Source organism: Tinamus guttatus, unplaced genomic scaffold (genome assembly GCF_059628265.1).
Source record: "Tinamus guttatus ecotype Peru unplaced genomic scaffold, ASM5962826v1 Tinamus_guttatus_pri_ptg000308l, whole genome shotgun sequence".
Lineage (NCBI taxonomy): Eukaryota > Metazoa > Chordata > Aves > Tinamiformes > Tinamidae > Tinamus > Tinamus guttatus.
The window spans coordinates 3,555,992-3,583,387 of NW_028288842.1; the positions used below are offsets into that span (position 1 = coordinate 3,555,992).

A 27,396-nucleotide genomic window follows, 5' to 3' on the forward strand; every position below is an offset into this window, starting at 1 on the left:
AACACGGCAAAGACGACGTGAATCAGAGAGTTCAGCTGCCTTTACTTCTGCCTAGATCAAACCAAACCTCCCAAACTGATGGATGAACATGAAAATATCCCCCCAAAAAAACACACTTACCTTTAAAGCTAAAGCATCTGAAACACATTCTTGTTGGTGAAGAGGATTTTATCAGAAAAAAGTTGTGCAAAACACAGTGCAGGCACATATATAATTAGTGCCAAGATTGAACAGAAATTCATATGGTGAAAAGGTGATTTTTTTGAATTTTGATGGCTTTTGCTATCACCTTGAAGTTAATTGTATCAAGTTCTTACATATTTATTTGCACCTAACAATTATTTGATTTTTAGCAATATAACTTAAAAAAAAAAAAAAAACTTTGTTCTGGTAAACCTGCTGAAAGTAAAGGAGACCTGCACGCCACGTTATTTGCAGTAAGTTACTTGCAAAAATTAGGTGCCTCATGGTATGCTTTGAGGTTCAGTTTTCAAAGTTGCTGAGCCCTTGCAAATTTTTGTCATCTGAAGCTAGAAATTGGTGAGCTGAATTCTGGTGTTATTCAGGAGAGCTGCATATTTTTGGTTTTTCTTTCCCATGCATTTCTCCATACAATTTTTTTTTTCTTCTCCATACAAGGTATGCAGAAGATTTTATGATCTCTAGCGGTCCCTTCCAACCTCCACCACCCTGTGATGCTGCTGTGCCTGTTTGGGAAGGAGCAGCGACCAAGTCTGTCGCTGTTCAGGAGCTTGCGCCGCTCCACACATGGGCTTCAAGCCGCAGGGTCTGCAATTTGTGAGAGAAGGGATTTCACCTTCAAGAGAGGAAGAGGGCGTTTCCATTTTTAGTTTCCAGTTCTTTGAAGTATTCCTTTTCCATTGAGCAGGGATCTGGATAGAATTTGACAAAAAAATTCATTCCTTCTTTCAGGTTTGGTTTCAGCAATAAAGAAGTTAATGAGATCACATCTGGTTTTGCCCTGTTACACTCTACAGGAGTCCCCTGGCAAGAGCACCGTTTTCTTCCAGCATTTTCTTTCATCCCTTGCTGTGTTGAGCGTGCAGACGCCGCCACGTGACCCAATTAGCAGCCGCCCTAATGAAGTTACTTACCCGCAGTTGCAAGCAGGAGTTGCAGTTTCCCAGCAACAGCCACCTAGGACACACTGAGACGGAGCTTAAATGGTTTCTTTGGTGCATGACAAGAGCGCAGAAACATCACACAAAAAACACCCAAAAAGCTTCATTCCAAAGGTAACATTTCAATATTGACACATCTGGAATAGCTGGGTAACAAGTTGTGCATGTCGAGTTCACAAAGCAGCTGTTTTTAGCCTTCATTTTGGGCCAGACATTTGCTTTCAGCCACCAGCATATTCTGTTTTATTTTGTAGCTGCTTCTTCAGTGTTCCCATATGGACAGGCTAAACACTGCACGGATATAGCTGCGAGGATATATAGTGTTCTTTAGAAGAAATGAAGGCCAGATGTTGCCTCGTTATCTTCACGTGCATCCTTAAAAAAGTTAAATTGTTGTTCCAGTTATGTTATTAATGCCAGGTATGGGCAATTTGTTCATAGGCCATTTAAATGTCAACTTTCTAAGAGATGGAAAATAACATTTTAACTGAGGATTTAAAATGAAATAAAAAGAGCCTCCCTTAGAATAACTTCATGAAGTAGGTAGAGCAGAACCCAGGATTACAGGGACAAAAATATAGCGCAGGGTAGACGTGATAACCTATTTCTGATACCCGAATGCCCCTTATTTCTGGCTTGTCTTGTTTAGAAAAATGAAGTACCTCATTGTTCCGATACAAGGGCAAGTCTGGGGTAAGACCAGCACAGGCACCGATTAAAGGTGCTTCTCCGAGCTCCTTCACACGCGCAGGACACGGCGCAACCCGCCAGCCCCAACGCTGAAGCCCTGGGCAGCGCGAGGCCCCGGCAGCCTTCACGCTTGGCTCTTCCTCCGGCCGAGCTACCAGCGTCGCTAGTCGTTCCTTACCAGACCGTCCAATAAAGCGATTTAGATAAAAATAAACTGCCTTTAATTTCTTTCTGATGGCCTGAGAATAAGCCCTTATGGTAGTGGTTTTACGGCAGGTTTGTTTATAAGGTTCCTTCCCCCCCTCCGCTTGCAGCTGTAACAGAAACGAGGCCCAGGCTTCAGCGGCCCGGCGAGTTCTTTCTCTGCGAGCCGGTCTGCAACAGCGCACGCACAAAAACTGCCAAGACACCAACTATAACTTCTTTCTGAGTAATGTCACTTTATTAAGGGACTTAAGGATCACATTCTGTAGTAGTCTCGGAACAATGCAAATAGTGAACAAAAGACAAAAATAGATGTAATTGGTTCTGAAGAGCATGAACATCTGCAGAGAATGTGTTGCATTATTCCTAAGGACTCTACTTTTTGGAAAAAAAAAAAAAAAAAGCACACGTTCTGTATATACAAGTGTCAGTGCAATAGCCAATAAAGCGATCGATCAATCAGAAATATAAAAATACCCTAGATACAAACATAAAGTGGATGTTTGAGAGCTGACAGTACCAGCTCTGTTATTTCTGTACCTCAGGAGCATGACCACTGGGATGAGTTATTCTGATGAGGTAAGAGACAGTAGATGCTCTGTGATAACACAAAGCAATATATAGATATATATATATATTTCTCTCTTTTTTTTTTCCATAAGAAACAAAAGATAGAGCACCCAGTGAAATTTCCAATCTTCGCTGCAAGTGCCCACAGGAGGCCAAACTACAGCCTGCGAGTGTTGCCACATTCCCACAGCTCATCTGTTCGGCGCCTTCGCCAACAATTACCCCAGCAGAATCCCAACAACTCCTCCCTCTGTCCCAGCCTCAGTACAAACTGCACCGGCTCTGCAGGAACACCCAACCCGCCAGCTCCCACAAACACAGACACGTTCTGTAAACGCCCCAAAACCACCCGTCATCCTTTCCTCAGCTGACTGCAAATCTCTCCTTGACAGCAAGGGCAGGGAGAGATTTCGAAGCTTGTCAGCCGAGCAGCTCTCTGCTGGGGTTAAGGAGAGAAGAGGGTGTGAGGTGTTTGCTTTGCTTGGCCCCAGGTGTTTCAGCGGTCTCGTCGAGCCGTAAGGGCCGAGCTCCTTGCGCCCGCTCAGCTCCGGGTGTGCGGAGGGAAGCGCCGCAGGGAAGCAGGAAAGGCCGCCTGGCCAGAGCGCCAGGTCTCCTAATTCCTGACGTTGCAAAGAAGAGCAAAAAATGCCCTTTATGTCTGCGTGGCGAAGCGCCCCGGGAAGAGCTGGGAGCGGAGCTGTGAGGGACAGAAGGGCAGGAAGAACAAAAACCTCCTACTCCACAGGGGTGCAGCGAGGAAGAGCTGATTTCAAACTGCGCGTCAAACGCGGGCTCTCCTCTCTGGAGAAGCACCATGAATTATGTAGACGCCAGTACCTTCAGATTAACTTTAACGGGACATGATTTATTTAATGGAAAAAAAAAGGCACACCAGGAGCTGGCACTCTCCTTATGGAACTCTCCTTACCACTTACGGCACACACGTGCACTGAAGCACACAGCAGTTACTTAAATCTTTAAGAGATTTCTTATCTTTATATCCCAGACTCAAAAGCTTTCTCTTTACATCTTTGCATTTTTCATCATTCTTTCCTAAGCCCCTTTAGTCTCTGGCAAATTCAGACAGCTGTGCGCAATGGAAAAGCGAAGCCTGCAACATCTGTAGCACGATGGCACTTGACAAATCATCCCCCGTTTTCCTTTTGGTTCCGGAAGAGGCTTCGCAGATGTCCCAGCCTCCAGGAATCCTCACCCGTCTCTCCTCAGGCCACCTCAGCGCGGCGCGCAGCACGTGCAAACACACACGGGGCCTCCTGCATGCGCCCGCAGCGCCGGCTCCTCGGGGCGCCCGGCGGGAGAGGCCGCGGCCGCCGGCGAACGGCAGGAGCGCCCACGGCCACCGGCGAACGGCAGGAGCGCCCACGGCCTTCCCGAGGGACACGACGGCCCCGGCGGCTCCACGCGCTCCCGCTGGAGCGGCCCCCGGGCTGGGCTGCAGCCTCCATCCTGGCCGAGGGGAGCGGGAGCCGCTCCGAGTCCCTCCCTGCTCCGGTGCCGGCGAGACGGGAGGAGCAGCGGCCGCTGCCTGGGCAAACGCTCGCGGCGGAGCTGCTGACAACAGCGACGTTTATTTAACAGCACAGGAAAGAAGTGAGGAAGGAACATCTGCACGGGGACAATAACAAGCAGCTTCTCCTACTTACATCAGAGGCGCTCGTTGTGTCCCGCACGCTCGTTGAGCCTAATACATCTGTACACAGACCAAGCACTGCACTGCAAACCTGCTTATTGCTGCACACACCCGAAGCCACCGCAGGAAAAGCCCGTACCTCAAAACACCTGCACTCCATTGCATTTAAAGAAAAGATTCAAAATAATAATAAAGAAAAAAGCTCTAACATTAATGTGAATGTTGATAGAAATGTGGCAGTAACCGCTGACATTGCAACCTGACCAAGGGAAAGTTACAGCAGAAACGGGACATACTTTACCAAGCAATAATAAAAATGGCACATTTTAAATATATCTATATGTTTATATATATTTATATATATAAAAATTTTTACAAATAAATGTTAAAACAATACATCGTAGTGTTAAAAAGTGTAAAACAAGGTTTAGTGGTGATATGTAAAATTAACTGATTTGTTATGCATCTAAAGGAAGCAAAAAGCAAATTCGTATGATCCCTAATTAAAAGAACAGGAAATTCCAGAAAATATCAAATAAAGTTCTGACTGTAGGCTGCACATTAAAAAGAACCTTTATTTTATGTGCACAGAAATCATAGCAGCAAGCTGGTATCAGGAGAACAATCTGAAGGTTGTTGAGTGTACATATGGGCCAGTTAAAGCTCTCTTGGAATAAACATTTTCCAGGAAGTGATAAAATGATGCTCTGTGGCCAAAAGCATCAGAACTATGAATTTCATAGATTTAAAATATACTGTACAATATCTTCTCACATTTCCATAGGTCAGGTCCATACATCTCAGGCATGAATTGTTTCAACAGAAGCCGTTAGTGCTGAAAGACAGACATAGATTAAGTTACTCTATTTTAGGAACAACAGAATATTGTATAAAGTAACTCCTGGGATTACATAAGGCAAGGAATTTCTGACCTCACCCTAGCAATAGTTATCAACAGCGTAGAACATAATAAATTATAAAGTATCTTAGAAAATATGCTGTTTTGAAAATAATTTCTGATGAGTAATACGGCCATCAAAATACTTTGACAGCAAGAAATAAAACTTTTTTTTTCTTGGAAAATTTATGCATTTTTGTACAACCCCCCCCGCTGACTCCGAGTTCTACACCCTCGTGTGCCTCACATGAGCTCGGGAACAGCCGGGCCCCGGTGGCTTCGCGAGCGGCTGCCCCGCGCGCCCTTTGCCGGGGCACAGAGGGAGCAGGGGGCGGGCGGGCGGCAGAGCCCTCCGCATCCTGCTCGGTGCCGGGAGGGCTGCCGTGAACAGGGAAAACTAATCCTGGGCTTCGGATCCAGGGGCTGTGCAAGGTTTATTTATCCCCTCCTTTATTCCACACAAATGCAAGGCTTAAAACGCAGCCCGGGCAGCCGCGCGCGCCCAGAGCTGCCCCTGCCGGGTAGGGGCAGCGACAGGGAACGCGGCTCCGCGTGAACGGCCTTTTCCTTGCTCCTAGGGTGTCCTGCACCACCCATCTCCTGTGCCAAACCCTCCCGGCCTCATGCCAGGAGTATCGTTTTACTAACTGACCGCGAAAGCTAAATATAGGTATTACCTCATGATCCTCGGAAATCTACCGCACATTTTCCAGCTGCCTCCCAAAAAATGGGGTCTAGCAAGAAGGGGATGGAGCCAAGCGCTCTGCCGCCACGCGGGAGCCGTCCTGCCCCTGGCAGAGCCGGGGGGCCCGCGCCGAGCCCGGCCTGCCCGCGCACAGCACAACACCAGGGCCCGAGGGACACGGCCTGGGACACGGCCGAGGACAGGCACCGGGAACGGCGGTGCCACCGGGGCAGCGCCCGGGGCTGCTCCCTGCGGGACAGCGGAGCTGCGGCTGCCAGAGGGCCCTGCAGCCCCACACCGGCCTGCGGCTGCGTCGGGCTGCGCCGCCTCCGTCCCGGTGAAAAATGAGAGGCGCCAAAAATGTGTTCATACAGTGAAATTAAAACGCATTAATACAGATCAGTATTTCCATAAAAACACTGAATTGTCTACCTAATCAGTTTTAAAGACTTCTTCCCTAATAGCACTTTCTGAATAAAAGCATGAAGAGTTTAGACTGAGTCTAATCACGAGACACACACCCTAAGGAAACCAGCAACACAGGTGTCAGTGTTGAATGCAACCTTTTGATGCAAAAGGACAAAAAGAGTAACAATAGTTTCCTGCCTACAGTTCATACCCGAAAGGAATATACGAAGCATAATAAGCATAATTTTGCAAAGAGTAAAGCTGGGCAATGTAGATTGGGACAGTATATGGGAAAATGCAGTTTAGTCCTTCCCATGCTAAATCACCAAAAACTTCTTGATTTAAGTATTTCCTAATTTATATCAGCTATGCCATTTCACATCACCATTAAAACAAAGTTCATTCTTTTAGTAGAAAGCTTATTTTAGCAGGTCCTTCCTGAGAACAACAACAAAGTTGACTCAAGTGCTGGTAAAATGCCAAAGCATTCCAGTTTGTGCCATATTAATTTCTGTAAACACCTTCATAAACCAATATGCTTACTTATATTCCTACTTCCATTCCTCAAGTAAGTAACGCTACAGGGAAGAACATGTAAATCTAGCCAAACTCATGCCTTTTTAATTTGATCCCTGGAAGAAAACATCTTGCAAGGAAAGGCAAGAGAAGCTGTGTAGGGCTATCTCCATATGGAAAGAAAAGATGTTTCTGTAATTGCTGCACTTGTTCCGCCCTCTTTCCCATCTCCTTTTTCATGCCCTCCTTATCTGTGTCTTAAAGCCACACATTTTCTGGAGCTTTATTCCATGCCCTACTCTGCACCACCAAGAGCTCTAGCTCCCCTGGAGCATTAGGGGCCACTTGCGCCTCAGCACTGATGCTCCTACCTTAACTGCACATCTGCTCTGTAACAGCTTAAGTCTCTTATATATTTAAGCAAAGTGCTATTATTCTGGCATTTGAGGGGAATGTACTTGATAAGCCGATTAGTCTTTGCTCTTTATATCTGAATACAAAATACATTACTTGCAAGCAGATCAATACATTTATTTTATGGTTAATCTGTATTCAACACTGCAGATACCTTTTTGCCTTGCGTTATATTGTCTACAGATGTTTTGCAGAGAGATAACAAATACAAATACACTGAAAAACAGCAGGAATAAGGCAGGAGGGGAGGGAAAAAAGACGTACTTCTCTGTAACTATACACACATGAAATGTGATCCTTCTGTGAGCTGTGGTTGTGCAGATGGAGCTGGTGACAGTGACGATTCTGGTGAAGAAGGCAAACTTTTCACTGTGAGTCATACAGCAAGACAAATAAGAAAAAGAGTTACAGGAGGCAAAAGTTACCCTGAAGTCACAATTCCAAAACATAATAATAAAGCTTGAAAAATCACAATTTCAAATCATAAGAAATGTAAGCAGAATCAAATGGAAGTTACACAAGTAAAGACATAAAATGCGATCTTTTTGAAAAACCACAGCACAATGAGCACAATTCAGGGAAGAACGCAAGCTCTTCCCAAGAAAGATCATCATGCAGACCTCATGTGACAGAACATTGCAGGGGAACAAAAACAGGACACATGAAAACTAACATATTATTTACGTTAGAAAGAAAGGAATCATTTTCACAGAATATGTAGAATTCAAGTACGCAGAATAACTCTAGATCCAGATTTATACCCCTAACTCAAATTAACTATGCATTTCATATTCTGCTTGACATTATAAAACGTATTTACAAGTTCTAGTATGGATTATCAAGTCACAGAAAGGATTGGTGACTGCACTACAAAGGTCCAAGTCACCTTTCTAAATCTAGTATTTCAGCATTTGGGTTCCTCAACCATTCCTCTCACCAAATACCCTAATAACTCCTTAAATTGCCTCCTCCCCCAACATGTGCTTTCTTTTTCTATCCTTGAAAAATTCCAAGTCTGTTTTACTCCAGCTTTTGGTTCTTGCAGGCTAGTTGTGCACCTCCAGGTGTATTACCAGTCAGCTAGTGTTTGCTGCCTCTATGTGTTTTCTTATTCCTGAAAACCACTATTCAGTGGCCTTTTATTTGCTAGTTCATAAACTACTGGATATACTGGAAACTCTTGAGGAGTCTTCAGTCTTGGTGGCATCAGAAGCAGCCCATTAGCAAGGAGGTAAAGGTAAGCAGTGTGGAAATATCCAGGATTAAGAAGTGGTTCTGCACAAGGAGCACACAAGGAAGGATTTGCTCCAACCAAAACCGACAGACTGACTCTGATTCTGGCAATAGTCTCATCCCTGAATTAAGTGTATCCACAAGATCTACATAAAACCTCAGAAAACTGGAATTTCTGTAGTTATCCACTGGATAACTATTTTTCACTTTGTGTTGCCCAAACACACATTTGCTAGCTCCACTAAGTCAGCACTTTTCAATTCACAAGGATTTCAGTGCATCAAAAGACATCACCATAATGAAATAAAAATTTACATATGTAACGTGTAGATTGTGCTTCAGTCAACCCTTTTTCCATACCTGCTGCTGTCTGGTTTCCTTTTGAAGACTGTGCTGCTAATTCAAATGAAGAAATAAGCCCTTCTTGTTCTCGAATGCTGACTATTTCACTTTCTTCAGAACGGGTTTTAGGTTTGTGGTTTGCAACTGTGGTCACATTCTGCAAGCTGATTAAAAAAAGCACAGCTTTTAGAACTCGCCCTAACTTAATTTCAGGTGTTAACCACTAAGTATAGGAGTTACAATTTAGCTTGCTTCTGTTAATAGAAAAGCCTTGCTACTTGGAAGTTGGCCTAATGTAAGTCAAATACATATTTGGAAACCCTTCTGCCTTGCAAACTGAGACTCTTCAAAGAGCTAAGCACTGTTAACCGATCTCCTTTCCCTCACATGTGCTCACGGTTTCCTACAACAGGATGCCTCTTTCACTGAAGTGTGAGAAACGGTGAGAAAGTTATGACCAAATGTAGGAACTCACTTAGGATTTATAATGCAACTGTAGAGGCTGTGCGACTTATAAAGTTATGAATCATGAACGAGGATTATCTGCCATAGAGTATTCCTCCAATTTGGCTGTTTTTTCTTTTTTTTTTTTTTTTTTGAAACAGGGATGCAGAAGTTAAAGCACCAAGTGTAAAATAAGCCATTTAAATGTGCTCTTAAATGTGATGTTTTCTTAACAATCAGCAAGAACGAACTTGCTATGAAAGTTTACTACCTTGGCTGAAGCTTTCATAACAGAGAAATACAAAACTTCAGCTAACATAACTAATTACCTTCTGTCTTCCAAAGCAAGGATTATGAACGTATTCTGCCTATAACTGGGGCAATACTTGAAAATAAGCATCGCCTCCCACTTACTCATCCCCTCTTACTGAACCCTTACAGGGCTTAAGTTTTTCACTGGATTTCTCTGCAAGTAAATCCCCCAAACATATAAAGATACCTCATAACTATTTATGATGGAATTTCATTAGCTGCTTGGTGCTTTCAACTAATAAATACAATGTGCAAGATTAAAATAGACCCTTCACATCTTGTTTTATTTTTTACCTTATATCACCATCATGTGTTTCTTCCGATTTATTTTTCTTTTCCTTTTCTACTTTCTCTTCATTATTCACTTCTTTTGAGTCAGAGACAACATATGCATCTGATAAAAGATCTTCAGTTTTTGTCAGCTATAAAAAAAATGAAATCATGAAACAAAAAGCTGTAACACACACTAAGTGGTAACACACACTAAGTGGTGGATAAGAAACACTGTATCAGGAAACAGTTTTATTAATGGACAAATTTTGCCATCATGTAAACTTAGTAACTCAGAATTACATAACTTAAGAAATTTTTATCAATACCATTCCAGTTGATAGTTGCTATCCTGAAACGTATCCCCGAGTCAATGAGCAGGATTTGGCCTAATAGTTTCCAGAATTTATCCAAACTCTTCAGATTGCAGCCTGTGCATTTTCCCTTACTACCCCCTTCTTAACGATGCCAGCAGCAATTCCAGCTGCCAGATACATTACTGAGGAGCTTGAATGCTGCTCTTAAGGGCCTGATTAGGCACAACTGATGGCAGCAGATCATGCAATACTCCTTTAAAAGGCTTGATTACTTAACATAAAGCAACAGGCTCCCAATAGAAAGTGTTTTTTAAAACAATGAGGAATAATGAATGTTAATCATCTAATTTTATAGCGCTATCCATTTGAAACATGCCTTAAATAAGCAAGCGAAACGGAAAATGAGGGAAGAGCAAAGGGAGATTAATGAAAGAACACAGCTAGAAAAAGAGGGGGAGAAACCCTCCCTAAGCAAATTAAAACAAAACGTGTAATAGCCAGGAGGACGTGACGATGCGGGAGCAGCGCCAGGGCGCCCTGCAGCTCCCAGCCAGCGCCACGTCCCGGATCCCCGGAGCGCCCCGGAGCCCGACGCTCCGGGGATCCGCGCGAGGAGCAGCCGCTCGGGCTGCAGGCCCTGCCCAGGCACCCTGGTGCACCAGCCCCACCGCGGAGCCGGTGGAAATCTGACTGCCAACAGGCATCGGGATCTCCCGTCCGCACTGCGGGGCCGGGGCTAAAGAGGCCTCAGCGGCATCCTGGCTTTCCGAGAAGCAGCTCTCAAAGGCCCTTCTGTCGTTTTCCCAGCAACCAAGGCACGAAGAGCTGCTGTTAAATAAAACTAAATTTAAGACTTCTAACTACACGACTAACAGAAATCGCTTTCTCAGCAATGGGCACATCTGATGCAATTTTGCACTACATATGTTGCACAATAATGGTAAGAATTTTGCACTATAAATGTCGAAACATTTGTTACACATAAAAATATATCTTATTCTTCCAAGCAAAATTAAATGGCTCAAATCCCCATACTTAATTGCTGTGTTTAAAAAAAAATCTACTGTAAGACTGACTGATGAACCCTTCAATTAAGCATAGTTTAGTACCTCTGTAGTAAAATCTGAATTATATTCTTGTGCTCCATCATCTTTTAGTTGTGCTATTTCTTCTCCCGGACTTTCATTATTTTGTTTCAAATTATCTTTAATGGCACTCTCTAGGTTACCAGGTACAGCATCATCCTTTTTTCGACTCTGCAGAACAAAATTGACATACAGAAAGTTACTATTTAAAAAAGTGGTTATTACAGTCTCAGTTCTGGCTTAAGGCTTACACTGTCCTCTCTGAACATGAAAACAAATTAAGACACCTTAAGCATTTAATCTCAAACTTTCAAAGTGTCATTTCGTTGCAAAACATACCATAATCTAGTAAGCAAAAATAAAATTATTTTTAAGAATCCGTCTTTGAGTTTCCTATTTTTTTTTGTTCATTTCAAAACTACCCAATGTACTACAATAGTGGCATAAATACCTTCGGGAAAGCATGTGCAGTGACATAAATACCTTTGGGAAAGCATGTGCAGTGACATCTGCATTTAGGCTGCCTAACCTTTTTCTTCTTGAAAGATTATTATAGATCCCCCCCAGAAGTTCCAGCTTTTTTATTGATTGCCTTTTCTTAACTTCTATAATTCCATTTATATTTAGCTCAGTTACACCCAGGTTTAGTACTTCTCTTATTGAAATTCATAAGCACTGAGAGTTTAATAAAACCCTTTTTTCCTGATTAAAAAAAAGATCGATAAAAATCTACTTCCACGGTGCAAAATTTATAGCACACATGCATGCACGATCCCCAACTATCTTGGGTATCTTCCAGGACTCTAGTGTAATTTAAAAAGAGACATTTGATACTAGCAGAGGATAAGGGAACAATGTTAAAACCACAGCATTACTTATTCCATTAAAAAAGCCACTGCACAGAGCATAAAAAAAGACATACATTTTCTGAGGAAGGATGGTAGAAACGTCTTTAGAATTTGAACTGCAAACACTGTGTTGCCAGAACAGCAAACTGACCTTCATATAGGTCATGTCAAACTGAACGCGGGGATGGAGAAGTAGAGGAGCCACGAGAGCAGCAGATCTTGGGGCTGAACTCCTGTCCAGGGCAGCGCCTGCCCTCTTTTAGGAGGAAATTCCACTTTAGACAGTTCAGCAAATCGAGCTCTGTTTTCCTACATAAGGTGTGAACCCGTATCATACCCTTGCCCCAAACAACAACAGTTGTTAACCAACTTCCTTTAGTATTCTGATAACACTATCAGTATTCTTTACAAATGACACTAATTTCTTTTCTACAACTAAGGGATAATAGTATCCTATCAGTATTAGCCCTTACAAGGGTACTAGTATCCCCTTTATATAATAAAGCGTGTTTATAAAATCCCCTTATTTTTTTCTTAACAAAACTCCAACTGCAAAGTCTTACAGTACTTAATGCTATCTCACTATTTTTCTTTGTGAAATCGGTAGAAGCATAGGAATTTTGCTTTTAAAAACAAGAAGTATCAACACAGCGTAAAGCTTCACTTTGGGGGCCTTTACCAAAAAGCACTCGAGAAGAATATGAGATTGCCACAGGAGAAGTGAATTCCTGCTCACCAGGCACAATAAATAAATACACAAATCAGTTTCCTGACTGCGAAGTATGAAACAGTACCTAAGGAAAGTGGTGAAGCTCAAACTCTTCTGTGCAAAGAGTACCAAAGGAAACTTGTGCAAAGCTTTGCTTTACGCTTCCTTTTCATGAGGAAGGCCTCGATATTTACAAAAATATTTGGAGCGGCCACCCTGCGTTCATGACATCCTCTCAAATAGAGATACCACAATGCAAAGGTGAAACTCGAATTCTCTATCACCAGCAGATCCAACCTTATTGAAGGAAAAGTAACTTTTGCATAGCTCTGATGACAGTGTAGCATGCAGGCGTTAGATTAATACAAATTCTGAAATTTATTTGGCATTTTCCAAATTAACAGTGCAGTGTGTTTACCCTGCTTTTGGAGAATCAGATGTCAAAACAAATGTGAAACATGAAAGGAGGCGTTTCCATGTTCCTCTAAAATATCAGCAGCGGGATCTCTGAGACACAAAGTATGCCAGAAGATAAAAAGATAACCCTATTAAACTCTTGAAAAAGCAGACATGAATCATTAATAAACTCAGCTGTTGCAAAGCAGCTGGCTGGGGCTGTAGCATGCATGCGTTAAGTTGACTCTACCTCTGTTTTCGTCCTGAAGGGGTTGTTTTGTTTTGTTTTGAAAGAAGAATTTGAGTCAGTATTTCCTGGTTAATAACAAGCCATTATTTCCTCCCTCCTCCTCCTCCTCTCTTGCTCCACCCTTACACATTTAACAAGTGCTGCTCTGCCCTAGCTGTTTAAGCACAAGTGAAAAGGAAAGTGAGGAGTCTATTTTTATGAGCTTATGGGCTCTGAAATCACAGCTAAAGAGACCATCATTTAAGAGCTATGGTGGGGAAATACAACTTACCTACAACTGATTATAAATTATTTTTACAGATGTTTGCATATAGTACATGACAGAAAATCTTCATGATTTATACATCAAATGGTTCGTGATTCTCCCTGACGCTGTATTTAGTGACAAAGCTTGTAATTTCATATTGTTTGTTAAATTTGACAAATAAGTAACTGCTAACAAACCTCACAATGCATAATCAAACAGATGTAATTTTAACATCTATTTAACATGTTATTTATTTTCCTGAAGAAAGGTGAATTAATCATTACCAGTAGGTATAAACACGAAGGTCCCTTTCTCTTGTGCCTGGTACAGAATTATGACTGTTCTTCTTTACAAACAGTCTCAAATGGGCACAAATAATACCATGTAACTTTGGAATAACTTCATAAAACTTCTTTTCTTTGCAAATCTAATTGGTACTCACCTGTGTCAACTTAAAAGGATTATCTCTGGCAAAAGAGAGGCTCAGTGAAGGAGATTGCTCTGAAACACCAATAAGATTTGGTCCTTTTCTCTTCTCTCTTAGGCAAGCTTGTTGGTGCCTTTTTATTCTTTCCATCTGTTCCTCCACAGTCATTCGAGGCCGAGTACTTTCTGCAAGACACAACTGCTCCACTGCACTTCTTGGTCTCTCCTTAAATGGAAGAACACTTTTTTTAAAGAAAAGCAAGATTCTCAGACGTTCAACTTATCAGAAAAGATCGCCTAATGATTTATTAAAAAGCAGAAAAATAGCTGGCAAGAAAAGATCTCCTATGTATCCAAAGAAAGCACATGAACCCATGATTAATAAATGAATGTTGACACTGTGAAGAAAAGGAAGGAGTCTTTATCAGTAACCCTCTATATATTTGTACACACGCACACACACATATATATACAGTGCCATCATTACCAAGGATGCTAAGAGAATGGAGAGACACATCCTATCAAGTTTAAACAATTTACCAAATGTTATATCACAGTCAAACACAAGTTACTCAACTGAGACAAATATAATTAAAATTTAATGATCCGTGCCTTTTCTACCAGTTGATCTGATGGTCCCTTCTATTTTTTTTCTTTTTGTTCTAAGAAGAGCTACAGCTGGACATCACTTAATTGGGAGTGACAAGTGGTATTCTTTCTTCAGTCAACATCCTGTTATTTTTCTTGTCCTCTCCCACTCTTCCTACAACCTTTCTGCTTCTGCTTGCGCTTCAGCTTTGGCAAAAGTCCCCCTCTTGCCTGAACTACAGCCATTTTAACCCTGTATTCAACTTGAACACCGTGGGACTTCATGATTGAAAATCCCGTTATTGCTCACATACTGATCACAGCATCCTTACTTTCTGTCTGCTTTAGTTTTCTTTTCCCAAATTGTTTTGCAGTAATATAAATAAAACCTATTATTTATAAATAAAACCTATTATTTATTATAGTAGTAGTAGTAGTAAATTGCCCCCAAACCTAAAGATAAATCCTTTAAAAATTTTAACATTTTTACATTCTTCTAATACAGCACTGGGAAGAAGAGCTCACTGCTGCTGTACTGAATATAGCAAAAATAATAGTGGTAACTATCAAAAAAAAAGAGCTAGAACTTCAGGTCTCACTTGCTTAGTATATTTTTCATTACTCTTTCGCTCTTAACCCATTTGAGTGCAAGGAAATCTCTGTGTAGTTTATGACCTTTACAGTTTTGTCAATCTTGCTACAGCTGTCTCCATTAATACATCGTACTTTATCTTACCTCCTAATATTGTGAGTTTTATGTAAAGGAAATTAAAAAAGAAAGAAAAAAACATACTTTTTTCTAAAGTAAAATTGAATGTATAAAATTAACACATTGTGATCTATGAATGATTGAAAGTTATTTTAAATTACCGTTCTTAAATCTATCTTCTTGTTCTTCCTTAAAGTGACATAAGAAGCTATTGTGGAAGATTCTGGAGTTGGAGATTTGGTTCGAGGCGGTACAACTCCCACAGGAAAATGTGAGCCTGTGAAACAGTAAAACAGCATACTAAATGCTACACAAAATACCACCAGAAGATCTTATTGTTTCTAAAATTCTAAGTTGTTATCCCTGGAAACTGTTCTCCCAAAAGACAAGAAGGGTGCTCATGCCTAGCTATCACAGATGTTAAGGTATGGAGGTAGGTAACCAGCCTCTGGCTTGAGGGGCAGCTAACCAAAGAGAACACAAGAAACTACTGCATATGATAGGAGAAATTACTGGACATAAAAACAACAATGACACTGAGAAAAGTCCTAGGTGGCAGGGTGAGGGACGGCTACATTTCACAGTGAAGGGGGAGTTATGTGAGAGACGGCCAAACTTCACAGAAAATTGGAGGGGGAGACTGAAGACTTTCCAGGAAGCAAAACACCCCTGGCCAGCGGTGCCTAAGTAATTACAGCAGCAACAGCACAGAAGGCCACGCTCTCCTAAACGAGAAATCCAAATCTTGGGTAGGGACGTAGCAAAAGTGGGACGAGTGAAGTCGTTGTGTGTGGGCTCCTTATTGGTGAGGAAACAAGGGCGCAGAAAGGGACGGCTCGAGGCGGACAGAGAAGGAAACGCATGGGAAAACGAGAGGGAGAATAAAAGCAGCTGGTTGTGTGCAAGGCCAGCACGCTTTGCCTGCCCCAGCGCTACGCCTGACTACTGCTCTCTGGCCCATCTTCGTGCGAAACTCCGTCCTCAGACGTGTCTGTGAACACGAGAGGGGCTGGCGAGCTGGGACCGCGCGGTCGCGGGCAGGAGCAGCAGCGGGCTGCTCCGCTCCCCGTCCCTGCCCGTGCTGCCGGGCGGCTCTGCTGCCTGCTCCGCTCCGCTCCGGCTGGCCACGCGCTCCCGCCGGGAGCGTGCGCTCGCTCGGCCCAGGGACAGGCAACTGCAGCAGGCGGGCTCCACCGCGCCGGCATCGCTGCAACCTCCCGGGCCTTCCTCTCTGCCCAATGCAACATCTCGTAGCAATATCTGTCCTTAGCTTCACTCCTTAAAGAACCCTTGCAAGGAAGGTAATTAACCTGCTAGAAAACTGCAGTGAGCTTAAACTTCCCCAAAAAATAGAGACATGCATACACACACACACACACACACACATATAAATAAAACACATGCTTCATTCCTGCTTCTTGATGCATGCAGGCATTCAAACTATTGAAGAAAACTGTCTACCTTTGCCTAAAAAAAGAGCTTTGAAAGACAAACTATTGCTCCTCATTTTTGCTGGATAGGTCACCCAGATTTCAGAGGATATATTGACTCAGTGAAAGCTTAACTGTTTCTCCAAATAATTTGGTAGGGCTGACAAAATAGTGTGGAGGTATTTGAATGCCAAGTTTAGCATTCAAAGCAAAAACTGTAAAACAACAGTTTGGGTCTCCTTTACACATCAAAAGGATAAAACATTGAGCAGAAGTCGATTCGTCTTGTGTGTCACCTTTATGTACTATTCAGGTCATAAATATTCCTCTGTTTAGGGAGAGCAGTCAGGGTTACCTTACACAGCTCTGTTAAAATGTTTCTCTTTTTTGTTTGCATTTAGAAAGGAACAGACAGCAGAGTGACTGAAGGCAGAAAAATGGAAAGTGGCCGCGCAGCGAAGTACACAATGAGCTGGAAAAGCACTTGCTCTTCTCTTGAAATTTACTCAATCATAGAAGCACCCGCACTGGCAAACTAGAGAGTCGCTTCAGCATGACTCCTTAAAACAGCAGGAAAGAAACACTTTGGAGAGATGAGCTGTCTGCGAGTTTCTTTCCTTTCTAGCTTGTAAATTGTTAGGACAGAATGTCATAAGAGGTTCTTTGAAACCAGAAGTTGTTGTTACAGCGACACATGTGCTACAACAAACAGACAAGTGGCTATATTTTTCATGATGTTTGGGGATTAGTATTACTATTAAGCAAATACAGAGAGCAAAAAAAACCTTCTAAATAATTCACATGCTCCCCCAAGCGTGGACTAAATGATAAAACACAGTTGCAACAAACCCACTTCAGTCTATTATTTAAAGAAGATAAAGAACGTCCCTCCACTTGCTACCACTATTCTCCCCTGCAAATACTATTTATATTATACAGAAGTATTTATATTATTGCTTCCCTTTACTGAGGGCTGTTTTGTTAAAGATGGACATAATAAAATCACTCCTCTCTTCACTGAGCAAGATAAAAAGCAGACTGGGTGCTTAAAAAAAACCTGCTTGCTTTATTCAGCCAGAGAAGGCTTTCTTGTGCGGCCTTTACAGTGACTTTTCCTCTCATCCTAAATGTCTATAAATAGCCTGGGCCACTATAGGTCAATAAATCTTAGGTATGTCATCAGAAAGGCAACCGCCTCAATTAACGTGCCTGATGATTAGCAAATCTCAGGCTAAACCTTGCAACTTTCACCACCGGGTTAAAAGAGATTTAATATCCACCTTACGTGACCATTACATCTCAGCATATGCCATTCTGAATCTGAATGGAGGAATTTTGGAGCATTTGTGTTCGTTAAGTGCAAGCTTAATGAAAAGGACGTGTTATGTCAGAGCCATTCCCTGTGTTTTACACCCCAACAGTCTTGGATGTGCTGTGCTGTCCTTGGCTTTAACTCCCTCCACACATACACACACACACACAACCCTCACCACAACCGCAGCTCTGGGCTCACATTCCTACGGTACCGCTGCACCAGACTCACCCCTTTTCACACTATCACAGCAGAAGGCAGCAATCTTGTTGCCACTGGAAACATCAACCCTTACAGAAAGGAAAGGGGTAACTTTGCTTTAATACTCTTAATACTTTTTTTGCTTGGTGCTTAAATTGTTGGAAGTTGCAACTGCTTTTCCCAACGTCACTTTTAACAAACTATTCTGTGCGTTTTAACAAACAGAATTGAGAAGCACTTCCTGGTAAAGGACTCTACCAAGCAATTAGTAGCTTTTGTAGAAGCGAGCTGAAGAGAAGAATCTGAAGCATTTAGCAATTGCAAAGACCTTTATTGTCTGTACACTCCAAGGTCATGATCATTATTCCTATTATATCAGAGGATAGAAGGCAATTCAACAATTACAAGATTAAAAAAAAAAAAAAAGACATTGTTTCCCTGCCCTATGAGAGCCTGAAAATTCTGCGGTGCTGCCTTTTTGGACGTTCCAGTGACATAACATTGGGAGCTTGATTCAAAAACTGAATAATTGTTCAAGGGCAAGGACATAAAATGGGCAATTGTTCCAGGGAATGGTGTGTGGGGAATGTGAGTGATGAGATTAGACATGGTGTCAATAAGGATTTCAGGGTTGTTGGTGAGTGTAATGTTTGATTTTTCTGTGCTGTAATTGACTGAAATCTTTCTCGTCATATAATTAAATCATTATTTTATTGCAGAAGTTGTTTCATCATATTAAGAAATGGACAGGCCACAAGAAGTATGAAAGACAATATAGCTTCTGTAACAGTTAAAGCTTTTGATTCTTTGTGAAAAACTCTGAAAGGCTGTAAACAACATGCCCAGGACAAACCTTTAGCTGTGGATTCTGATTCTGAAATTTGTTCCACCTTTTCTTCACCATTAGACTCATCCACTTCTGCTACTGTAGTTAGCTCTGGTTCACTCTTATAAAGTCTATAATCAGGACCCTGCAGAATGACAAGTTTAGGGAGTAAATACACCGGGATTTTTGTACAAGCGTTTGTGTCTTAAGACTCAAAATAGTTACTCTGCTGATGACTTTGCTCTCTCTTTTTATGCCAATGTTTCATCATTAAAGTGCTGCTGCAGTGGCATGCCTTTGTAATTAATTTGAGCGACCGCAGTTAAGAGACTTTCTGAAACTGCAGAAAGAATTTGCCAGGAAAAAGTGAAAGGACGATTTTTCTAATGATCTTTAGGAACCAAATTGATCTTTAGGAACCAAACTTGTACAAGGCTTCTACAAATGTGGAATCCGAGTCTAGAGTTTGTAAGAACTTGTGAGAAAAGTGTGTTTTTTTTCTGAAATTTACTCAGACACAGAACACATGCCTTTAAGTCTTAAGACATTTTACGGATGACAGAATATATGACAGGAAAATGTCAAAAGTAAATGATGGAGCTATAAATAAAACTCAATTTACAAAAGTCAAAACATAACACAGAAGTAGCCAGATGGCAAAACAAGAAAATAAAAATAGTGACTGTGCAAAGGAAGGGGGAATGCTTCAAGAACGACGTGGCGGTTTAAGCCACTTACACAGTGAGATCCATTTCTCTGATATCCTTGAACTTGGTGAATCTTCTTTTCTTCTGGCAGATGTACTGGGCCCCTGCTATAACAGAGCAAGGAGCTGCTATCACTGGGCAGAGGGGGGATTATGGGAGGATGCTCTGTAAAGTCATAGGACCGAGGGAGTGGAGGACGAGGTGGCACTACTTCCTCTTCCTAAAGATTGTAGAATAGTCACCTTATTTAGATGTGCACACCTGTTACAATTAGTTATAACTTAAAAATAAAAATATATTACCATAACTACACCAACTTTTGTTTTCAGAATTAAAGGGACAATGTCACACACACACACACACACAAAGAACAAGATGACTTTTGTTATTGCTACTATCTAGCCTGAAATGCTTCAACTGTTGCACTCTTCAGCTTATTAAGCTTTTGCAGCTCTATCAATTTTACTTTCTGATGGTCAGGTATGAATTCTCTGAATTATCATCTTTAAAATTAAATTCAATTATCTATTTAAAGATTTGTACACACATTAGACTTTCAAAAAGCTTTGCAAGACAGATCTATATTGTATACAGTTTAGATAAACATGACAATGTCCCTTTAAAATTTCCAGCCAGATTTTCAGAGGAATTGAACATTTCAGAACTCCCACAGTTTCGGCTGCTGTTGTGTTCTGCTTCATATTTGAATAGACATATAAAGCAATGGATATCTTCCCAACAAAATGGTGGTGGGGAGAAAACAAATCCAAAAAACAGGGTTATTTTTTTAGAGTCTGAAGAGAGGAAAAGGTGAGAAATGGAAAAAAAAAAAAAAGAAACATAGTAGTGAGAATATAAGGACAAAGAACAAAAGAATGTTTTAGAATTACCCTCTGAGATACTACTCTTTAAAACTAACCATAATACAATATTTTACTGTAAGCATATTGAATACGTATTTCAGACACCCTTAAAATAACTACAAGAATGTTCATTTTTATCATATACATATATCAGAAATTTGGCGATCCTAAAATAATAAATATGCTAAAATCATACCTCATTTTTATACTTAATAGCTGAAAAGGTCCTTGATCCAATCATTCCTGTGTGGTGGCAAGGGCAGCAGGAGAGAAGAAAAAAAAATGTTTACAATAGCTTTTAAAACATGCTAGCATATTACTGGTCACATGTTGCAACAGGTTACATGTTGCTATCAAATATGCAAAACATTAATTTAAATTAGTTGATTGTATTCTTGTTCTCAGCAGCTGTACCACCAAAAATTTTTCAAACGTTCAAAAGCAAATGGGAAGCTTATCTGTTAAAAATACACACAATCCAACCCCACCTCCTAAGGCATAAAAACGCCTAGTTTACCTGCTTCTGAAGAGCTTCTTTGTTGTTTATGTTTACTCAAACCCTCCATGACATCCTGAATTCTCCACAGTTCCTTCTGAAGTTGAGCACGCTGTATCCCTGCTGACTCAGTCTGCCAAGGAAAGAGAGAGTCTGTATGAGCTATAATTTAGACTATGTTTGAGGAGGGGGAAGCTTTCTCTTTCTCTAGACAACATGACATTTCCTTTCCCAGTGAAGGAAAATAAGGTGTGATCATGACAGGCAACATTCAAACATTGTCAGAAACATCAACTATAAGATTAAGTCATTTCTAAAACACAATGTACCAGGTAAATTAACGGCAATTTGCTACTTGAAACTGCACTTAAGAATAGAATTAGGTCTAATCTTTCCAAAGAAAACTCAAGCAGGCGTTGTACAGGAGATCTACAAACCATTCAAGAAAGAACTCATCCCTTCCCACCCGAAGAGGTGGGGATGAAGAGGTGGGGATGAAGAGGTGGGGTGTTGGTGTTTGCACACTGGCACACAAACCAGGGACCCATTTGCACTCACAGTCCATCATGGTTTGGGCCAAAGTGTCTAACATAAACAAATTTTACAGCTCTTTGGCTTCCTTGTAATTTCCCCTCCGTAGATGCATGGAAAATCACAATGCCCAGAGCAAATGGCCTTTAATGCACACGCTCACATGTGCTTCTTGTGTGACAAGATCTTCACTGAAATGCAGAACTAAGATTAGTTGCTCAATCCTCCATAGTATGCCATGAGCCATAAGATTATAAGGTATATATGAAAAGCCCCCCTTCTTCACTTTTACGTGATCTTTAATCAAAAGCATTGAAAATTAAAGTGATTTAAATGTACTTTAAGACGAGACCTATATCACACCTGAATTTCTCCGAGTCGATCAAGCTGCTCCTGCATGTGGTTCCTCGTTACTGTTACATCATACTCTAATTTATCATATTCCCTCCAAGCTCTTTCGAGTTCCTAAGAGCATAGACAAAGAAATGCATGTGCACACTCAACAAATGCAAACAAACAAAACAAAACAAGGATACATTCTTCATCCAATAGTACAGAATTTCAGGAAGTAATTTATAAATAGACCCCAGCAATATATAAATACATGTTTTAGAGAATGTTATGTTTAAGCAACTTCATTTTTCAACAACAATGAAACTAAACCAAACAATATTCTGTCTTCTTTTACAAACAAAAAGAGAGGTAGGGGTGAAATTTTACTCAGCCTTTACAGGCAGGTATGTGAGTCCTAAGCTTTCTTTCCACAGGGGCAAAGCCTCACCGTAGTAGATGAAAACTTGCTTCTCTCATCTCACATTCCGGTGAGTGCAAAGCATGTGCATGTGCATGCAACATGTGTTATGCAAAGCAAATGTAAGTCATCTAAACCTGCCTGTGAATGCCCAGGACTTACTAATATACCATCCTTTTACATATGTGAAACTATGAACACCAGATGGGAGGAGGCGCAACAATAAACCTGCTCTGAGATCAGCCCTAGCATCTCACTTTTCAAGCCTGCATCAAGCAATTTACTAAATCAGCATAAATTAAAAAGCTGAGGAGGAAAAGTATATTTTGTAGTCTCTCTTTACCCTGCTTTCATTTTCCTCAACCAATCCTGCACAATGTATTTAAGACACAGATTGAAAACAGCACTTGAGGGCTGACTTCCTTTCAGTTTCACCACCACAAGCCAAAGGAATTTGACATAGAAATATCTTTTGGGTATGGATTTAAGTGGGCAAAGATAATTCTTTGCGTTGTCTTCTTGATGAAACAGAGACTCTCTTCCTCTCATTTTTTAAGGTTTTGAAATCGCATGACTTTAAAGATCTTTGAAGTGCACTGGCCTGCTACAAAGACAGACTGTAATCTTTCCTTCTTTTCATCCTGTAGCTGCTTTTGTTTAAACAAGTTACATAAAATATCAATAAAGCCTAGTTTTTGCCATATTTAACAACTTATTTGCATTATTCACTTGCTCTCCAAGCAATTTCTGTATTATACAGACGAAAATTACCACAGCAGTTAAAGTCAGTATGTGCTCATTCCTGGCAAAAGAAAAACGTACGACAGTCTGTGATGAATGTGCTGAAAAGATTATTTTCCAGCTGCCTTTGCAAAAAAAATGCATGCAAGCGCACGACAAGTGAGGTTTGTTGAAACGTAATGAAAAATCACCAGAGACAACCTAATTAAGAATACGAACACGAAGATAATTGTTTAACACTTCACTGAGTTTTACTGGCAAAAACGTATTACTTACTGCAGTAGCGCGAGATACTTCTCGACAGGTGCTAAGTAGTCCATTCTGCAAGTCATCTCTCTGTAAGACTACATTTTGTATGGCTGCTGGGTTATCTGCATTCATTTCTATCTCCTGACTTGCTGATAGCAAAGCTTGTTCAAGCGTGTACTATTATAATAAAAAGAATTATTTTTAATGTTCTGCATCATTGGGCTGATTTTCATTTTATTTCAGTTATCAGTGTTCTGATTATAAGCATGTAAAATAACATCCACTTTAGGTAATAAATACAATTGTCCTACTTTCTCCTTGTGTAGCTGTTGAAGCTTCTCGTCGAGTGCTTGTACAACTTTATCTTGTTCGCATAAGCGGCTAAGCTTAGCCTAGTATGCAACAGAAAACAATTGCAATTAGAGGTTTGCTTTTAAGGTAATCTACAGACAAAATAGAACTTGCTCACAGAATTACAAAAGACTACTTGAAATGCTGTTACCACAAAGTACGAATTCCACAATTCTGAATGCATCAGTGTTGCCTTATGCCTAAATCTTCTATCTAAATATAATTTAGATCAAAATCACAGAAAAAAATTTACAATTCAATAACTGATAATGAAACATTGTTTAGTTATCACTATGGTAAAGAATACTGCCAATATTCACAGTCTTTCCTATAGCTCATTTCAGGTGCTACCCCCCTTTTGGTAAGAGCGTTCCAGAGGATTAAACAATTTCTTTTGATTTGCAATGCCACTGAACTTCCATTAACTACTCTTTCACCTTAAGCAGGATGAACTGTTATTGATGGTTAAAACACAGATTTTTCTGAGTGTCTGATGTTCACGTACTTAGGATGTACAGTAGCTTCTATGAAAATGACATTTTTATTTACTCTGTGTTTTAGGGTAACACAAAACTTCAAGTTGGAAGAGACCTCAGGAAGCCTCTAGTCCATATCCAAAATATTAATAGAACAAATAAAAGAAACAAATCTTCTCAAAGAACTAGCAAGGGAAAAAAGCTTGAGCTTAAGGAGCTGTTGAGCATCCTGCAGAGGAACCCTGAGATGCATCAGCCCTACTGATGCTTGGGGTCACTGTGTTCTTACACAGGTACTTACAGACTAGTTACAAATTTCATGTCCTATGATATACTGCTACTCAACAAGTGTCCTGACCGCCACCTTTTTATCATACAGAAACAAAGCCAATTCTGTTCTGGTATTTGATTTACCACTTTGAGGTGCTTGAGAAAGTAGTTTTTGATCTTTGAATAAAGCTTGCACAGCAAGGCAATCCTGGATAAATGGCACACACAGTTTTCGTGTTTTTATATATAATTAATAGTATGTGCCAAAATAAGACCTTATGCTCCTCAATTTTACAATGCAATTTCTGTTGGTAACTCCTGCATAAAGTGTGCTTCAAACCCAAAAGTCAAGGGAGAAAGTATTGTCAAAAGAAAAAGGTAAGTACCAACATTTCCAATAAAAAATAAATACAAATACTTACATCAATATCCAGCTCTTCAGTTCTATATTTGTACAGTGTACCCCTACATTCCTCTTGTGTTAACTATAAGGAAGAATAACATCGCCATAAAACAACTTAATTGGACTATGAAAATGTCACTTGTGATCAGCTTATAACTTCTAACACAGCAAACACAGTTTTTGCTTGATTATCAGACATCATATTAAGCAATACACTTTTAGCCAAAATATATTAATGAAGATAACTAAATGGAAAGTCAAACAACAGACTGCCAGTAAACAGTTAAATCAGCTAAATTTTAACACAATCTGGCTATGTTTCTATAACAAACCAACGTTTTATAAGTGCACAGTTTATCTTGTGATAATTCAGACATGGATTACGTAGTAGATGAAATTGCAACCCGAATACACCTGAACACACTGTTACACACCGCTATGTACATTCTTGCATGTGCATTTCAAGCACAGGGACTCATTCTACTTGGAATTAGTCATTCTGGGTACGCTAACATCAAGTATAATATTACAAGGAGGATATTTTGATGCCAGTCTAAAATCAGAACAAAATGACTTAAGTATGCAGAATGTGCGTAAAAAGTATCATTAAATACATATAGCCAGTAAGCACTGCCAAATACTTTTTTTAAAAACTAATTTTTTCATATGTATTTCCTCCTTCCCCAGAGTTCACAGTACTACCACAACTGCCACAAATTTAAGTCCATCTGTCCTTCTTCTCGGACCTAAGCAAACTCGTCTGCTCATCCCAGTCAGCCCAGGTCGAACTACCCTGCATAAAGTTCCTCACATTAAGTTGAGCAAGAATTTGCATAAAACTGTCAAGCTTCATATTCTATTTAATTAAAAACATGTGTACAATGAGTCCCAGCATATATGCTTAGCTGCTATACGTATGTCATGTAATAATGTTATTGTGGCTGAACAGTACAAGAAACAACTATAAGAACGTAAGTCCATGTTAAAGAACACTTATAAATACAATGACTAGGGAAGGGTTAACCAGACAAGCATTCCAAACATACAATAAATCTTCAAAACACTTAAGTGTTTCATTTCAAGACATTATGTCCACATACCTCATGCAAATGCACCTGGTGACAATTTAAAAGTACATACAGTGTATTAAAACCACACAGTAACTTTCTCTGAAATGGACACTTAATGAAAATGAGTGTCAAAATATGAAAAAAGCCACAGCACTTTTGCACCTCATGGATGTCATAAATTTTACATTTAAGACATGTATTTAAACCCCTATTGTAGAATTGTGTTTAATAACTGTTGTTTTTGTCTTAATGAGAGAAAGAATGAAGAATGGAAATATTCTTTAAAAAAACACTCATAAACATGGTCAATATAAATTCACCCAAACCTCTTTTGCTTCTAGACAAAAACTAGTTACATTTCACAGAAGACAGATTTTACAAGAAAAAGATTATCCGCCACTAGATAAATGCACCTTTCCAAGACATGCTACAAAATGTTATATGACATGCCAGAAAAGAAAGGTAATGGAATTTTCTCAAGCCAGTAACTTTTTAGAAAGTGAGCCATTTCTTTTTTTCAGCAGCTCAACCTTAATTATAGCTGGCCTGAAAACAGCTTGCCAATTCAGCAGCCATATCACTGCCAACCTCCTAAATGAATATAAGTATTCTGAAAACCAAAGCTCATTTTTCAAAGAATATATGTGTTAACTCTTCTTATTAAAATACTATCATATTTTTAAAATTGCTGCCATTTTCTTCCTTTTATCAGTACTACTGGTTTACCACAACAGGCACTGCTAGAGAGCCACTTCTACTTCACCATATTTACTCTAACAGTTTACTTTACAAAAACTCCAAAACTATATGAAATGCTTAATCTACGTCTGACAAAGCAGCAGTTTCTCTGTGCACAGCACACCTATAAACCGGCTGAAGGCAAAAAGGGTAGCATGCTATTGTTATTGAAAGGGTATATTTTGGTAGGATTATACAAAGAATTGCAGTAGACAAAATGCAATTACACATTACAAGTAAGGTTAACAATCTAATAACCTTGGAAATGCATTACAAGAGCTCCAGCGATCAAGTTAGAGAGCTATTGTAACACTCAACAAAAGCCTCCTTCACCAAGTCGTTCTTAAAAATACTTGATCAGGCCAATAATTTTGGAGAAAGAGTGCCACCTACTGAACCATCCACAGGGCTTGCAACAGATTTCTACAGTTTTGCTTGATGTTTTCCTACTCATATACATTTAAAAAAATCCATTTTTGCTAACAGGGTAAAATCACAGAATAACACAGAATCACAGAACGGTTGAGATAGGAAGGAACCTCTGGAGATCACCTGGTCCAACCCCGCCGCTCAAGCAGAGACACCTAGAGCATGTGGCACAGGGTCGCATCTAGGCAGGTTTGGAAG

The 27,396-nt window shown here is 40.4% G+C and overlaps 1 protein-coding gene across 18 annotated transcripts in view; it reads right to left on the reverse strand.

The window, feature by feature from the left end:
- Positions 1-4,807: 4,807 nt before the first annotated feature.
- Positions 4,808-27,396, reverse strand: part of PLEKHA5 (pleckstrin homology domain containing A5) — a 151,470-nt gene continuing 128,881 nt past the window's right edge. For 6 of the 18 annotated variants that reach the window (XM_088528415.1, XM_088528419.1, XM_088528416.1 and 3 more), the window contains 15 exons: positions 24,981-25,043; positions 23,773-23,853; positions 23,489-23,638; positions 22,084-22,185; positions 21,211-21,322; positions 20,890-20,936; positions 19,862-20,050; positions 19,151-19,268; positions 15,516-15,631; positions 14,074-14,283; positions 11,206-11,352; positions 9,804-9,931; positions 8,772-8,917; positions 7,463-7,547; positions 4,808-5,092 (listed from right to left, as the gene is read on the reverse strand). In XM_088528415.1, the coding sequence (XP_088384541.1) occupies positions 5,074-5,092; positions 7,463-7,547; positions 8,772-8,917; positions 9,804-9,931; positions 11,206-11,352; positions 14,074-14,283; positions 15,516-15,631; positions 19,151-19,268; positions 19,862-20,050; positions 20,890-20,936; positions 21,211-21,322; positions 22,084-22,185; positions 23,489-23,638; positions 23,773-23,853; positions 24,981-25,043 (1,713 nt within the window). In that variant the 3' untranslated portion in view covers positions 4,808-5,073. Of the gene's footprint in view, positions 5,093-7,442; positions 7,548-8,771; positions 8,918-9,803; positions 9,932-11,205; positions 11,353-14,073; positions 14,284-15,515; positions 15,632-19,150; positions 19,269-19,861; positions 20,051-20,889; positions 20,937-21,210; positions 21,323-22,083; positions 22,186-23,488; positions 23,639-23,772; positions 23,854-24,980; positions 25,044-27,396 lie in introns of all 18 variants that reach the window. The other 12 variants (XM_088528422.1, XM_088528421.1, XM_088528420.1 and 9 more) reach the window with 4 other exon arrangements.